At 38.6% G+C, this 17,261-nt stretch overlaps 1 protein-coding gene across 8 annotated transcripts in view; it reads left to right on the forward strand.

Annotated features, from left to right (window-relative positions):
- The window catches only part of CEP70 (centrosomal protein 70), a 144,328-nt gene that overhangs the window by 7,430 nt on the left and 119,637 nt on the right, over nucleotides 1-17,261 (forward strand). For 6 of the 8 annotated variants that reach the window (XM_049870202.1, XM_049870203.1, XM_049870200.1 and 3 more), the window contains 3 exons: nucleotides 14,364-14,453; nucleotides 14,815-14,923; nucleotides 16,729-16,850. In XM_049870202.1, coding sequence (XP_049726159.1) covers nucleotides 16,782-16,850 — 69 coding nt within the window. In that variant the 5' untranslated portion in view covers nucleotides 14,364-14,453; nucleotides 14,815-14,923; nucleotides 16,729-16,781. The other 2 variants (XM_049870205.1, XM_049870204.1) reach the window with 2 other exon arrangements.

A 17,261-nucleotide genomic window follows, 5' to 3' on the forward strand; every position in this document is an offset into this window, starting at 1 on the left:
AGTGGCGTCTGGGGTTCGCCGCGGCGCCGGGAGGACCCCTTCGTGAAGCACCTTCAGAATTGGCCTCATTTAACCCTGGGAGTATCCAGACCGGGTCTCTGGAGGAGCTCCCGGGACGAGGGCGCACTAATTAATCCCGAGAGAAGGGTCGCACAAACCTGGTTCGAGTACCGGCTCCGCCGCCCTTTGATCTTTGATTTCTCACTTAACGGCTCGGCGTCTCAGTTTCTTCATTTGTATGATGAAGCTGGTAATTCTTGTCTTACATGGTGGTTGTGAGAGTTAAATGAGGCAGTAAGTGTAAAAGTTAGAACGATACCTGGCACCATCTAGATCCTGGATAAGCTGTAGTTAACTGCTCCATCCGGGCTCGCCCGCCCCAGTTTCCAGTGTCAGAGGTGACTGAGAAGGTTACTTGGCTACTGGAGGCTGCTACCAAAAAGGGGGTACGTGGATGGGGAAGGTGCGTATCCCTTTCTCTGGTTTATTAGGCTCATTCCAGATTCGGGGGGGCCTCTCACTTTGTACCAGATCTAATTTGATTAAGAAAATCAATGAGGCCGAAATATCAGAAGGCTAGAACGTAGAGACCAGTAGGAAAGGGTTTCTAGTGCCACTTAATTTTTTAACCATAATATTAAATACAGTGCAGGCACTACCTTTACAACATATAATCCTCTGCATAGGTTTTCTCGGTTTTGTTTTTTCTTTCGATATTGCCGAATAGACCGGGGCCTCCCTCACCCCACCTTTTGGAGACAGGTAGCTGACATAGGTTTTTGCTGGCAGTTTCTGTTTCAAAGGGGTCAAAGCTGTTTTAACCCTTTTTGTAATCTTTTCTTGGGGCAGAAAGATTTGGCTGAGATGATCCAATCCTAACTCTATTTCCTTATTTGTGGTAGTTTCAGGTCTTTTTTAAGAACATTGAACAGCAAGTTGGCATATTTTGGGGACACATTTTTATATCTAATAGAGAATAGAGAGTTTGGAAGCTTTATGTGTTCCATTTATTGTTGTCATCGTTGTTAGAAGCCATCGAGTCAATTCTAACTCATAGCGACCCTACGTACAACAGAATGAAACACTGCCATCCTCACAACCATTAAGCCTCTTACTGCAGCAACTCTGTCAGTTCATCTCATTGAGGGTCTTCCTCTTTTTTTAAAATTGTGTTTTAAGTGAAAGTTTATTAATCAAGTCAGTCTCTCATACAAAAATTTATATAAACCTTTTTTTTTTTTTTTTTTATACTCCTAGGTGCTATCCCATTAATGAGACAGCACACTCCTCTCCACTCTCTATTATTGTGTCCATTCGGCCATCTTCTGACCCCCTCTGCCCTCTCATCTTTCCTCCAGACAGGAGCTGCCCACATAGTCTCATGTGTATACTTAATCGAAGAAGCTCACTCCTCACCAATACCATTTTCTCTCCCATAGTCCAGTCCAATCCCTGTCTGAAGAGCTGGCCTGGGTAATGGTTCCTCTCTTCAGCTAACAGGTCTGTGGACTGTGACTTCTGGGGTCCTTCCACTCTCAGTCAGACCATTAAGTATGGTCTTTTTACAGAATTTCAGGTCTGCATCCCACTACTCTCCTGCTCCCTCAGGGGTTCTCTGTTGTGTTCCCTGTCAGGGCAGTCATTGGTTATAGCTGGACACCATCTAGTTCTTCTGGTCTCAGGCTGATGTAGTCTCTGATTTATGTAGGCCTTTCTGTTTCTTGGGTCATAATTACCACCTTGTGTCTTTGGTGTTCATTCTCCTTTGCTCCAGGTGGGTTGAGACCAATTAATGCATCTTAGATGGCTCTTGCAAGCGTTTAAGACCCCAGAGTCTACTCTCCAAAGCGGGATACAGAATGTTTTCTTAGTAGATTTTATTATACCAATTGACCTAGATGTCCCCTGAAACCCAAACCCCTACCCCTGCTACTCTGGTCTTGGAAGTGTTCAGTTTATTCAGGAAACTACTTTTCCTTTAGTCCAATTGTGATAACCTCGCCTGTATTGTGTGTTGTCTTTCCCTTCACCTAAAATAGTTCTTGTCTACTGTCTAATTAGTGAATACCCCTTTCCCTGCCTCCCTCCCCACTCTCGTAACCATCAAAGAATATTTTCTTCTGTGTTTAAACTATTTCTTGAGTTCTTATAATAGTGGTCTCGTACAGTATTTTGTCCTTTTGCAACTGACTAATTTCACTCAGCATAATGCCTTCCAGATTCCTCCATTTTATGAAATGTTTCACTGATTTATCATTGTTCTTTATCAATACGCAGTCTTCCATTGTGTGAATGTACCATACTTTATTTATCCATTCATCCATTGATGGGCACCTCGATTGCTTCCATCTTTTTGCTATTGTAAACAGTGCTGCAGTGAACATGGGTGTGCATATATCCGTTCATGTACAGGCTGTTATTTCTCTAGGATATATTCCAAGGAGTGGGATTGCTGGATAATATGGTAGTTCTATTTCTACCTTTTTAAGGAAGCGTCAAATTGATTTCCAAAGTGGTTGTACCATTTTACATTCCCACTAGCAGTGTATAAGTGTTCCCATCTCTCCGTAACCTCTCCAACATTTATTATTTGTTTTTTGGATTAATGCCAGCCTTGTTGGAGTGAGAAGGAATCTCATTGTAGTTTTGATTTGCATTTCTGTAATGGCTAATGATCATGAGCATTTCCTCGTATATCTGTTAGCTACCTGAATGACTTCTTTATATCCTTTGTTCATATCCTTTGCCCATTTTTTACTTGGGTTATTTGTCTTTTTGTAATTGAGTTTTTGCAGTATCGTGTAGATTTTAGAGACCAGATGCTCACTGGAAATGTCAGAGCTAAGAACTTTTTCCCTGGCGAAGTCCTTCGATGAGCATAGGTGTTTGATTTTTAGAAACTCCCAGTTATCTAGTTCCTCTTGTAGTGTTAGTACATTCTTAGCAATGTTTTATATACTGTTTATGCCATATGTTAGAGCTCCTAGCATTGTCCCTATTTTTTCTTCCATGATCTTTATTGTTTTAGATTTTATATTTAGGTCTTTGATCCATTTTGAGTTAGTTTTTGTGCATGTTGTGAGGTATGGGTCTTGTTTCACCTCTTTGCAGATGGATATCCAGCTATGCCAGCACCATTTGTTAAAGAGACTTGCTTTTCGCCATTGAACTGATGTTGGGCCTTTGTCAAATATCAACTGCTCATATGTGGATGGATTTATGTCTGGATTCTCAATTCTGTTCCATTTGTCTACTTGTTGTACCAGTACCGGGCTGTTTTGAAGACTATGGTAGTATAATAGGTTCTAAAACCAGGTAGAATGAGGCCTCCCACTTTGTTCTTCTTTTTCAGTAATGCTTTACTTATCCGGGGCCTCTTTCCCTTCCATATGATGTTGGTGATTTGTTTCTCCATCTCATTAAAAAATGTCATTGGCATTTGGATCAGATTTGCGTTGTATATATAAATCACTTTTGGTAGGGTAGACATTTTTACAGTGTTAATTCTTCCTATCCATGAGCAAGGTATGTTTTTCCACTTATGTAGGTTTCTTTTGGTTTCTTGCAGTAGTGTCTTGTGGTGCTCTTTGTATAGGTCTTTTATGTTGCTGGTACGATTTATTCCTAAGTATTTCGTCTTCTTGGGGGCTACTGTAAATGGTATTGATTTGGTGATTTCCTCTTCGATGTTCTTTTTGTTGGTGTAGAGGAATCCAACTGATTTTTGTATGTTTATCCTTTATCCTGATACTCTGCTGAACTCTTCTATTAGTTTCAGTAGTTTTCTTGAGAATTTTTTAGGGTTTTCTGTATAAGATCATGTCATCTGCAAATAGAGATAGTTTTACTTCTTCCTTACCAATCTGAATGTCATTTATTTCTTTATCTAGCCTAATTTCTCTGGTTAGTACCTCCAGCACAGTGTTGAATAAGAGTGGTGATAAAGGGCATCCTTGTCTGGTTCCTGATCTCAAGGGGAATGCTTTTAGACTCTCTCCATTTAGGATGATGTTGGCTGTTGTCTTTGTATAAATGCCCATTATTGTGTTGAGGAATTTTCCTTCTATTCCTATTTTGCTAAGAGTTTTTTTTATCATGAATGTGTGTTGAACTTTCTCAAATGCCTTTTCTCCATCAGTTGATAAGATCATGTGGTTCTTGTCTTTTGTTTTATTTATATGATGGACTACATTAATACTTCCTAATATTATACCATCCCTGCATACCGGGTATGAATCCTACTTCGTCATGATGAATTATTTTTTTGCTATGTTGTTGAATTCTATTGGCTAGAATTTTGTTGAGGATTTTTGCATATAAGTTCACGATGGATATAGGTCTGTAATTTTCTTTTTTTGTGGTGTATTTTCCTGGTTTTGTTATCAGAGATATGCTGGCTTCTTAGAAAGAGTTTGGGAGTATCCCGTCCTTTTCTATGCTTTGGTAGTAGTGGTGTTAACTCTTCTCTGAAAGTTTGGTAGAACTCTACAGTGAAGCCGTCAGGGCCAGGGTTTTTTTTTGTTGTTGTTGGAAGCTTTTAAATTACCTTTTCAACCTCTTCTTTTGTTATGGATTTATCTAGTTGTTCTACCTCTGTTTGTGTTAGTTTAGGTAAGTAGTGTGTTTCTAGAAATTCATCCCTTTCTTCTAGGTTTTCAAATCTGTTACAGCACAGTTTTTCCAAGTAATCTGATATGATTCTTTCAATTTCAGTTGGTTCTGTTGTAATATCACCCAACTCATCTTGTTTGGTTTATTTGCTTCCTCTCCTGTTTTTCTTTTGTCAGTTTGGCCAATGGTTTACCAATTTTGTTAATTTTTTTCAGAGAACCAGCTTTTGGTCTTAATTTTTTCAATTGTTTTCCTGTTTTCTATTTCATTTAATTCTACTCTAATTTTTATTTTTTGCTTTCTTCTGGTGCTTGAAGTTTTCTTTTATTGCTCTCTTTCTATTTGTTCAAGTTGTAGGGATAATTCTTTGATTTTGGCCCTTCCTTCTTTTTGTATGTGGGGATTTTTTTTTTTATATAAATTGACCTCTGAGCACTGCTTTCACTATGCCAAAGGTTCTGTTAGTGTTTTCATTCTCATTGGGTACTATGAATTTCTTTATTCCATCCTTAATGTCTTCTATAACCCAGTTGTTTTTGAGCAGGGTATTGTTCAGTTTCCAAGTGTTTCATTTCTTTTCTCTGCTTTTTCTGTTATTGATTTCTACTTTTATGGCCTTACAGCTGGAGAAGATGCTTTGTTATATTTTGATGTTTTGGATTCTGCTAAGGCTTACTTTATGAACTAATATGTGGTTTATTCTAGAGAATGTTCCGTGTGTGTTGGAAAAGAAAGTATACTTGGCTGCTTTTGGGTGGAGTGTTGTGTATATGCCCATGAGGTCAGGTTGGTTGATTGTGGCCTTTAGATCTTCCGTGTCTTTATTGAGCTTCTTTCTTGATGTTCTGTCCTTCACCGAAAGTGGTGCGTTGAAATCTCCTACTATATTTGTGGAGCTGTCTATCTCACTTTTCAATGTTGTTAAGAGTTTGTTTTATGTAACTGACAGACCTGTCATTGGGTACATAAATATTTAATACAGTTATATCCTCGTGGTATATTGTCCGTTTAATCATTATACACTGTCCTTCCTGATCCTTTATGGTGGATTTAACTTTAAAGTCTATTTTGTCAGAAATTAATACTGCCACTCCTGCTCTTTTTTGATTGTTGTTTGCTTGATATTTTTTTTCCATCCTTTGAGTTTTAGTTTGTGTCTCCGAGTCTAAGGTGTGTCTCTTGCAACATATAGACGGATCATGTTTTTTTATCCATTCTGCCACTCTCTGTTTATTGGTGCATTTAGTTCATTTACATTCAGTATAGTTATGGATAACCATCCACTGCCGTCGATTCAATTCCGACTCATAGCAACCCTATGGATAGTTACGGATAGGTATGAGTTTAATGCTGTCATTTTGATGTTTTTTTTTTGTGCGTTGTTTACTGTTTTTTTCCCACTTAATTTTTTGTGCTGAATAGTTTATATATTACCTTTCCCTCTTATTTGTTGTTGTTGATTTTGTTTCTGCTGAGTCTCTTTTTTTTCTTGTATTTTATTTTGATTAATAAGCTTCTTAGTCTCCTTTATGGTTACCTTAGTTTTACCTGTTTTCTAAAATTAAACCTAAGCTTTATTTCTGTGTATTGCCTTGTCTTCCTCTGCGTATGAAAGATCTATGACTACCTTTTTTAGTCCCTCTTTTTTGTTTTAATGTTGTCTTCTTTTACATAATGACATCGCTGTTTCCCTGTTTTGAGCGTTTTTTTTAAGCTTGATTTATTTTTCTGATTTCCCTATCTGGGTTGACGTCTGGTTGCTCTGTCCTGTGTTCTAGTGTTGGTTTGATATCTGATATTATTGATATTCTAACCAGAGAACTCCCTTTAGTTTTTCTTGTAGTTTTGGTTTGGTTTTTACAAATTCCCTAAACTTCCATTTATCTGCAAATGTCCTAATTTCGTCTTCATATTTGAGAGACTGTTTTGCTGGGCATATGATCCTTGGCTGGCAGTTTTTTCCCTGCAATGCTTTATATAAGTCATCCCATTGCCTACTTCCCTGCATGGTTTCTGCTGAGTAGTCTGAGTTTATTCTTATTGACTCTCCTTTGTAGGTGACTTTTTGTTTATCCCTAGCCACTCCTAAAATTCTCTATTTTTGGTTTTGGCAAGTTTGATTATGATATGTCTTGGTGATTTTCTTTTGAGATCTGCCTTATGTGGAGTTCAGTGTGCATCTTGGATAGATATCTTCTAACCTTTTTTTGTGTGTGTGTGATATCAGGGAAGTTTTCTGCCCACAAATCTTCAATAATTCTCCCTGTATTTTCTGTTATGCCTCCCTGTTCTGGTACTTCAGTCACTCGTAGGCCATTTCTCTTGATAGAACCCCACGTGATTCTTATGGTTTCTTCCTTTTTTTTTTTAAGTCTTTTATCTGACTTCTCTTTTAATGTATTGGAGCCAAGTGTTGCATCTTCAGTCTCACTAATTCTGCCTTCTACTTCCAGAATTCTGCTCCTCTTACTTTCTATTTAGTTGTCTAATTCTGTAATTTTATTGTTTATCCTCTGAAGTTCTGATTGCTGTCTCTATATGGATTTTAAGAGCTTATTAAATTTTTCATTATGTTCTTGAATAACCATTTTAGTTTCTTCAACTGCATTATCTGTGTGTTCATTGCCTTGTTCTGGGTATTGCCTGATCTCCTTCCTGATCTTGTTCCTGATATCTTGAAGAGTTCTGTGTATTACTCTTTTGTGTTCTGCATCTGGTAATTCTGGAAAGGCACCTTCACCCAGAAGATCCCTTGAGTCTTTGTTTTGAGAACTTTTTGAAGCTCTACTTCTTTATGTGATTTGATATTGACTGTTGTCTCCAAGCCATCTATAAGTTATTGTATTTTATGTTTGCTTACTGTATCCTAGCTTCTTGCTTTATTTTGTTTTGATATGCCCAAATAGGTTGCTTGAGTGAGCTAGCTTGATTATTTTCGCCTTTGAAGCTCTAACATCCTATTACCAGATGGCTAGAGCTGTTATCAGGTATATGAGCCTAGCATTCTATTCACTTTTCTTGTATGGATTCAGCTCAGGTGTCCGGGTAGCTGGTCATCAAGTGTGTGGTACGGGCTTTGTTGTACAGTCCTAGAGGGGCAGGGGTGATTGGTGTAGATACAGATATCTGCTTGCAGCAGGGGGTCACCCTCTGGACAATTCAGGGGGCTGACAGCTGTCCCCTGAGTGTCTGTAAAGAAAGCGCAACCATGTTCCCTGGAGTCCACAGGTGGTCAGGTTTTGCAGACAGACCATGGGCACTCAGTGCTTTTGGTTGTAAGGACTGTGAGGTACCAGTTATCTTTGGACCCCTGTCACAGGTGGCTGGGTTACCCGAGTGGAGGCACTGGTCCTTAGGCCCCTGATGTAGGTAGGTGAGGACCTTGTTTAATAGGCAAAGCGATGTCAAACATGAAACACCCACTTCTCCACCGCACAGCTGAAACAATTGCAGTCTGCCAACAAGGGCCTGTTCTCCCTGAAATAGGCCCACACAGGTCCATGCGGGGGGAAAGGTATTCAAGGTCTACGGACCGTTTATGCCTGGAGAGGAGCAGCTTCTGTCCTGAGCTCCCCAGGTTAGTGGAGCTGGCAGATTAACTTTTCCCCAATTGTGAATTTATTCCTTTTCCGATGCTGGGAGATTGGCTTAAAGTGCTTAGCAGGGCCGATCTCAGGCCAGGGAAACTGAGAGTCACTGAAGCCGGCTTGGGTGCTGGGAGCATAGTAAAGTATACACAAGTTCTTAGCTTTTGCCGAGAGCGGCGTTCTTCTCTGGTTCTGGAGGTGTGAGTAGGCTGTGCGGCTGGCCATTTCCTGAGGAAACTGTGGCTGAATGCTACCACCACCCCACTGCAGTTGCTCCCGGAAATGATGCCTGAGGGTTCCCAGCGATTCAGGTTCAGCACTCCTCTCCACTTCCGAACTGCCTCTCCCTCCCCCTGCTGCTCAGTCCTTTTTCCAGCTTTGTCTTTGATGTTCAGGGCTCCTAGCTTCTCATAAATATAATCGTTTCACTTGTTTTTTGGGCCTTTGTTGTAAAAGGGATCACCGGAAGCGTCTCACTACTCTATGATCTTGGCCCCACCTCCTCTTTAGTGTTCTTCATTCACCTTTGCTCCATCTGGATTGAGACCAACCGATACATCTTAGATGGCCGTTTGCTAGTTTAAGACCCCAAACGCCACTCTCCAAAGTGGGATGCAGAATGTTTTCTTAATAGATTTTATTATGCCAGTTTATCTAGATGTCCCCTAAAACCATGGTCCCCAGACCCCCGCCCCTGCTACTCTGGCCTTTTAAGCATTTGGTTTTTTTAAGAAACTTCTTTGCTTTTGGTTTAGTCCACTTGTGCTGACATCTTCCATATTGTGTGTTGTGTATCCCTTCACCTAAAATAGTTCTTGTCTACTATCTAGTTAGTGAATACACTTTTCCCTACCTCCCTCCCTCCCCACTTCTCTCCCCACCCTTGTAACCATCAAATAATATTTTCTTCTGTGTTTAAACTATTTCTCGAGTTCTTATAATCGCGGTCTTGTACAGTATTTGTCCTTTTGCAACTGACCTATTTAACTCAGCATAATGCCTTCCAGATTCCTCCATGTTATGAAATGTTTCACAGATTCATCATTGTTCTTTATCGATGCATAGTATTCCATCTATACCATAATTTATTTGTCCATTTATCCATTGATGGGCACCTTGGTTGCTTCCATGTTTTTGCTGTTGTAAACAGTGCTGCAGTGAACATAGGTGTGCATATATCTGTTCGTGTACAGGCTTTTAAATCTCTAGGTTATATTCCAAAGAGTGCAACTGCTGGATCATATGGTAGTTCTGTTTCTAGCTTTTTAAGGAAGTGCCAAATCAATTTCCAAAGTGGTTATACCATTTTACATTCCCACCAGCAGTGTATAAGTGTTCCAGTCTCTCCACAACCTCAGCAACATATATTATTTGGTGTTTTTTGGATTAATGCTAGCCTTGTTGGAGTGAGATGGAATCTCATAGTAGTTAATGGCTTAGGATTGTGAGCATTTCCTGATGTATCTGTTAGCTACCTGAATGTCTTCTTTAGTGAAGTGCCTATTCATGCCCTTTGCCCATTATTTATTTGGGTTATTTGTCTTTTTGTTGAGTTTTTGCTGTATCGTGTAGATTTTAGAGATCAGGTGCTGATTGCAAATGTCAGAGCTAAAATCTTTTTCCTAGTCTGTAGGTAATCTTTTTACTCTTTTGGTGAAGTCTTTGGATGAGCATAGGTGTTTGATTTTTAGGAGCTCCCAGTTATCTACTTTCTCTTCTGTGTTGTTACTAATGTTTTATATACTTTTATGCCATGTATTAGGGCTTCTAGTGTTGTCCCTATTTTTTCTTCTATGATCTTTATCATTTTAGATTTTATATTTAGGTCTTTGATCTATTTTGAGTTAATTTTTGTGCGTAGTATGAGGTATAACTCTTTTTTTCATTTTTTTGCAGATGGATATCCAGTTATGCCAGCACCATTTGTGAAAGAGACTGTCTTTTCCCCATTTAACTGACTTTGGGCCTCTGTCAAATATCACCTGCTCATATGTGGATGGATTTATGTCTGGATTCTCAATTCTGTTCCATTGGTTTATGTATCTTGTTGTATCAGTACCAGGCTGTTTTGTCTACTGTGGCAATATAACAGGTTCTAAAATCAGATAGTGTGAGGCCTCCCACTTTATTCTTCTTTTTAAGTAATGCCTTACTTACACAGGATCTCTTCCCTTCCATGCGAGTTTGATAATTTCTTTCTTCATTAAAATATGTCTTTGGAATTTGGATCGGAATTGCATTGTATCTATAGATAGCTTTTGGTAGAGTAGACATTTTTACAATGTTGAGTCTTCCTATCCATGAGCAGGGTATGTTTCTCTACTTATGTAGGTCTCTTTTGGTTTTTTGCAGTAGTGTCTTGTAGTTTTCTTAGTATAGGTCTTTTATATCTCTGGTTATATTTTTTCCTAAGTATTTTATCTTGGGGGCTGCTGTAAATGGTATTGATTTGGTGATTTCGTCTTCGAAGTTCACTTTGTTAGTGTAGAGGAATCCAACAGATTTTTGTATGTTCATCTTGTACCCTGATACTCTGCTGAACTCTTCTATTAATTTCAGCAGTTTTCTTGAAGATTCTTTAGGGTTTTCTGTATATAAGTTCATGTCATCTGCAAATAAAGATAGTTTTTCTTCTTCCTTACCAATCTGTATATGAGGGTCTTTCTCTTTTTACAGACCCTCTACTTTACCAAGCAAGATGTTCTTCTCCAGGGACTGATCCCTCCTGACAACTTGTCCAAAGTATGTTAGATGTAGTCTCAATATCCTTTCTTCTACGGAGCATTCTGGTTGTACTCTTTCCAAGACAGATTTCTTCTTTCTTTTGGCAGTGTATGGTATATTCAGTGTTTTTCGCCAACACCGCAGTTCAAAGGCATCAATTCTTCTTTGGCCTTCCTTATCATCTTCCCCTGTCACATGCATTGGGGGCGATAGAAAATGCCCTGGCTTGGATCAGGGACACCTTAGTCTTCAAGATGATTGCTTTTCAACACTTTAAAGAGATCATATTTAGCAAATTTGCCTAATGCAGTGCATCTTTTGATTTCTTGACTGCTGCTTCCATGAGTGTTGATTGTGGATCCAAGGAAAATGAAATCCTTGACAACTTCGCTCTTTTACCCATTTATCATGTTGTTTTTTATTGGTCCAGTTGTGGGGATTTTTTATTTTTTAAGTTGCGGTGTAATGCATACTGAAGGCTATGGTCTTTGATCTTCAGCAGTAAGTGCTTCAGGTCCTCTTTACTTTCAGGAAGCAAGGTGGTGTCATCTGCATAACCCAGGTTGTTTATGAGTCTTTCTCCAATCCTGATGCCTGTTCTTCTTCATATAGTCCTGCTTCTTGGATTATTTGCTCAGCATACAGATGGAATAAGTATGGTGAAAGGATACAACCCTGACACATAGCTTTCCTAACTTTAAACCATACAGTATCCTCTTGTTCTGTTCAAACAACTGCCTCTTGATCTACATACAGGTTCCTCATGAACACAATTAAGTGTTCTAGAATTCCCATTCTTTGCATTATTACCCATAATTTGTTATGATCTACAAAGTCAAGTGCCTTCGCATAGTTGATGAAACACAGGTAAACATCTTTCTGGTATTCTCTGCTTTCAGCTGGGATCCATCTGACATCAGAATGATATCCCTGGTTCCGCATGAATGTGGCTTGAATTTCTGGCAGTTCCCTGTCGATATATTGTTGCAACCGCTTTTGAATGATCTTCAGCAAAATTTTACTTGTGTCTGATATTAATGATATTGTTCAATAATTTCCGCATCCAATGGGATCACCTTTCTTGGGAATAGGCATAAATATAGGTTTCTTCTAGTCCGTCAGCACAGGTCTTCCAAATTTCTTGGCATAGACAAATGAGCACGTCCAGTGCTGCATCCATTTGCTGAAACTTTTCAGTTGGTATTCCATTCATTCCTGGAGTCTTGTTTTTTGCCAATGCCTTTCATGCAGCTTGGACTTTTTCCTTCAGTGCCATTGGTTCCTGCCTATATGGTACCTTCTGAAATGGTTGAACGTCGACCACTTCTTTTTAGTACAGTGACTGTGTGTATTCCTTCCGTCTTCTTTTGATGCTTTCCGAATCGTTTCTTACTTTCCCAATAGAAACTTTCAATATTGCAATTTGAGGATTGAATTTATTCTTTAGTTCTTTCAGCTTGAGAAATGCAGAGTGTGTTCATCCCTTTTGGTTTTACATCTCCAGGTCTTTGCACATGTCATTATAATATTTTACTTTGTCTACTGAAGCCACCCTTTGAAATTTTCTGTTCAACTCTTTTACTTCATCATTTCTTCTTTTCGCCCTAGCTACTCTGTTCAAGAGCAAGTTTCAGAGTGTTTTCTGACATCCATTTTGGTCTTTTCTTTCTTTCCTGTCTTTATAATGGCCTCTTGCTTTCTTCATGTATGATGTCCCTGATGTCATTCCACAACTCATCTCATCTTTGATCAATGTTCAACGCATCAAATTTATTCTTGAGATGACCTCTAAATTCAGGTGGAATATACTCAAGGTTGTACTTTGGCTCTTGTTGACTTCTAATTTTCTTCAGTTTCAATTTGAACTTGCACTGGAGCAATTGGTGGTCTGTTCTGCATTCAGTCCCTGGCCTTGTTCTGACTGATGATATTGAGCTTTTCCATCATCTTTTTCCACAGATGTAGTCGATTTGATTCCTGTGTATTACATCTGGAGAGGTCCACATGTATAGTCGTCATTTATGTTGGTGAAAAAAGGTATTTGCAGTGAAGAAGTCATTGGTCATGCAAAACTCTATCATGTAATCTGTGGCATCGTTTCTATCACCAAGACCATAGTTTCCACGTACCGATCCTTTGTTTCCAACTACTGCATTCCAATCTCCAGTAATTATCAATACATCGTAATTACACGTTTGATCTATTTCAGACTGCGCAAGTTGGTAGAAACCTTCAATTTCTTTATCTTTGGCCTTAGTGTTTGTTGCATAAGTTTGAATAACAGTTGTGTTAACTGGTCTTCCGTGTAGGCGTATGGATATTATCCTATCACTGACAGCAGTGTACTTCAGGATAGATCTCGAAATGTTCTTTTTGATGATGAATGCAATGCTATTCCTCTTCAAGTTGTCGTTCCTGTCGCAGTAAACCTTTTGATATTCTGATTCAAAATGGCCAATACCAGTCCATTTCTGCCCAGTAATGCCGAAGATATCAACGTTTATGCATTCCATTTCATTTTTGATGACTTCTAGTTTTCCTAGATTCATAGTTCATACATTCCATGTTCCAGTTACTTGAGAAAGAACACTGAACGGCCATAGTTTGTTATGGCCATGATTTCTTACTGCCAATTTTTCCACAAAAAAGTGGAGAAAAATAATTAAATTTTAGTGTACAGTGAATGTTACAGAGGCTTCAAACTTAAAAAGGCAATTTGACCAAAAGACTCTTGGAAAACCGGGACAGTGCATTAAGATACTGCTGTGATACGCTTCTCTAAGCATGACATTCTATGCTATACACAAACTGACTCATATCTTACACTAACACCCCCAACCTTTTCAGTACCTGCTCTCCACTACTCCCACAGCCATAACTGTATTATAACACTAAAGCTACAGCTATGGGAGGCCATAATCTTGGCACTAGAAAGCATTTGGTCTCTTCCTTTTACTTTCAAAGTTACAGATGTGTTTTGTTAGAATCTAGAGTGAGAGAAAGGCTCCTGCAAACTCTTGACTGAACGCATTCATTGGAGGTTTTGGTCATAGGTGGAAATGAGGAGATAGTTTTCTTAATGCCTTTGCCTTTTGTGTTCAGTTGATAGTTTGTCTGTCTGAGAGCACTTCATTTTAGTACACTTGCAAAGGAAAATATTCTACTTTTGAATCCAAGGGTCAGAAAGCTGATCCTTTAACCATTGATGATAGATTTGGATCCCTAGCTAAATGTTTCCAACAAATTGGGAGAGGAAAGAATGAAAAGGAAAAAGTACATAGTAGTGAGTCCTGGAAGCCATTAGCAGTTATTTCTGTTGAGAAGCTTCATATCAGTGGTTAACAGTACCACAGATGTCTGCTCTGGGGATAGCACAAGACCATTCTCACTAGGCGGTTGAACATTTCAAGATTTTGGTCTGTTTATCTTTTTGGAACCTAGATGAAGATCAAGTTTTGGACCTGAGACTCATTGGGTGATGATTCCATCGAGATCAACTTGTATGAGCAAAAGGAATCTGCTATAACTGAGGTATGTCTAATTGTGACAGATGACTCTCTACAAATATTAGGAGGCCATAAGCTTAGCATATTTATTGAATAATAAGTAGGTTAGGAGCCCATAAGCAGTAGTGTATTTATTGAATAATAGGTAAATTATATATGTCGCATGATTGACATGATAATCAAACAGGTAGGTCATCTTTTAAACTATGTTAAGGAAACTGAAGCTCAGAGGTTAAGTAACTAACTACTTAAGATAACTCAGATGGTCACCAACCCTAATCACCACCTCTGTCCTGCTGTGAGCCAGGCATTGCTCTGCGCTCTTTGCTAATCTTCACAATAACCGTATGAGCTAGGTACTTTTATCGTTCTCATTTTACCATTAGGAAATTGAGGCAACGAGATATTAAGTAACTTTCCTGGCTGTGTGGCAGAGTCTGCAATTTGAACAGTTTGAACCCAGGAGGTCTACAGAGCTATACCAGCTTTCTTTCGGTTAGTATTTCCTTTATGTTTTAAAAGATTGTATTTTAAAAAATCTTTTTATTGTAAAATGAAGTTTTTTTTAAACTATTTCTTTTTCTTTTTAATAGTACTTTATTGAGTTTTTGGTGAAAGTTTACATAGCAAGTTAGGTTCCCATTTGACAATTTCCACATAGGTTTTTCAGTAGCATTAGTTACATGTATCACATTGTATCAACATTTTCTTTAATTGTGTTCAGTTTGTTCCATTTCCAGTACTCTAGTTTCCCTGCCCCCTTATCATCTCATCTTTGCTTTTTTTTTTTTCTGTTCTTCAGATGAAGATTTACTGAGCAAACTATCTTCTCATTAAACAATTAATACACTTGTTATTTTGTGGCATTGGTTGCCCACCCAACAACATGTCAGCACTCTTCCCTTCTTGACCTTAGTTTCCCCATTACCAGCTTTTCTGTCCCTTCCTGCCTACTCCTCCTTGCCCCTGGGCTGGTGTGTGCATTTAGTCGCATTTTGTCTTATGGGTCTGTCTAACCTTTGGCTGAAGGGTGAACCTCGGGAGTGACTTCATTACTGAGCTGAAAGGGTATCCAGGAGCCATACTCTTGGGGTTTCTCCAGTCTCTATCAGACCATAAATCTGGTCCTTTTTGTGTGTATATGTGAGTTAGAATTTTGATCTACATTTTTCTCCAGCCCTGTCCGGGACCCTCTATTGTGATCCCTGTCAGGGCAGTTGGTGATGGTAGCCAGGCACCATTTAGTTGTGCGAGACTCAGTCTGATGGAGGCTGTGGTAGTTGTGGTCCATTAGTCCTTTGGACTAATCTTCCCATTGTATCTTTGGTTTTCTTCATTCTCCCTTGCTCTAGACAGGGTATATGTCAGTTGATCTCAGTGTTCCCAGAGACCATAGTCCCCACAGCCCTAAAGTAAGTTTTTTTTTTTTTAATTATAAAATAAAATAACCCACATACCCAATGTGTATCTTAGTTTGATGAATTATTAACAGGTGATATCACCCAGGTCAAGGTATAAAATTTTGAGGTAAAAAATAGAACTTTGCCAGCCACCCCAGAGCCCTTCCATTGCCCCATCTCAATCCCAACTCCTTCCCTACTCCTATTAGTAACCATTCTTCTGACATTTATAATAATTATTTCCTTGCATTTTTAAAAAATAGTTTCATCACAAATTATATTCCTAGGCACTATAATTAATCTTACTCATTTTTTAAAAAATTTTAAACTTAATCTATAGGCTTTCTCTCCATTCTTTTCCTTATAATTTATCTGATGAAGAACCTGGGCCATTTATCTCCCACAGTCGGGATTTTGCTGATTGCTTATTCATGTGTGGTTCAAGATATTTGGTATTTCTTTCCAACTGATAGCTGGATCTGAGACTGGATCAGACTCAGATTCAATTTCTTTGACAATCTCCAAGTAGTATTTGGAAAGACTATGTTCTTGTTGGGTGCCATTGAGTCGATTCTGACTCTTACTGACCTCATGTAACAGTTTTTCCAAAGATAACACTTCATTAAGCTTCAGGTGCTTTTTTGATTATCTGGTTAAAACAGATAATTTTCTTTGTGTGTGTGTATATAAATCCCAGAATATTTTATTTCTAGAGGCGAACATTATAAGATAGGGTTTATCTTAATGATTCTTACAATCAGCTTTCTAGGAATTCATAAAAGTTTTGACACAAGAGTGGCCTGAACTGTCCAACATGGATTCTTTTAAATGGAGTACATTCTTTTATATATAGCATCCTTTAACTCCTATTGCACTTTTTTTTTTTTTTTTTTAATTTAGGCAATTCGAACTTATTGCAAACTCCGACTTCTTTTGATTCTACATAAGCCCCTATGTCTCCAGCAGCCTCTAAAGCCCAGGAGTCCAGTGAATCATCAGATAAATTCATGACCGAAAAACAGGTAAACTTGGAATATTTTAAGCCAGTGATTTTCAAAGTATATACAAAGAATACTAGTTCTGCAGAATGTGAAAAATCTTACTTTGAAAGAATTTTTTGGTAAAAGATTTTGGAAAATGTTGGCTTAAAGACAAATGGTCTCATTACTCTCAGACTTCATAATACAGTCAGTTTCCAAAAGGAAGATTTAGTATTATGGTGGCACAAACAATTATGTGCTCAGTTGCTAACCGGTTGAAGGTACAAACCCACTCAGTGGCTCTGGGGGGAAAGACCTGGCAATCTTCATAAAGATTACAGCCAAGAAAACCCTGTGGGAAATTCTGCTCTGTCACATGTTGAAATTGGCTCAATGGTACCTAACAATTCGTGCTTATTTAACACTAGTCTGATGAGCATTTCTTAGACTAGT

This window comes from Elephas maximus, chromosome 26 (genome assembly GCF_024166365.1).
Source record: "Elephas maximus indicus isolate mEleMax1 chromosome 26, mEleMax1 primary haplotype, whole genome shotgun sequence".
Lineage (NCBI taxonomy): Eukaryota > Metazoa > Chordata > Mammalia > Proboscidea > Elephantidae > Elephas > Elephas maximus.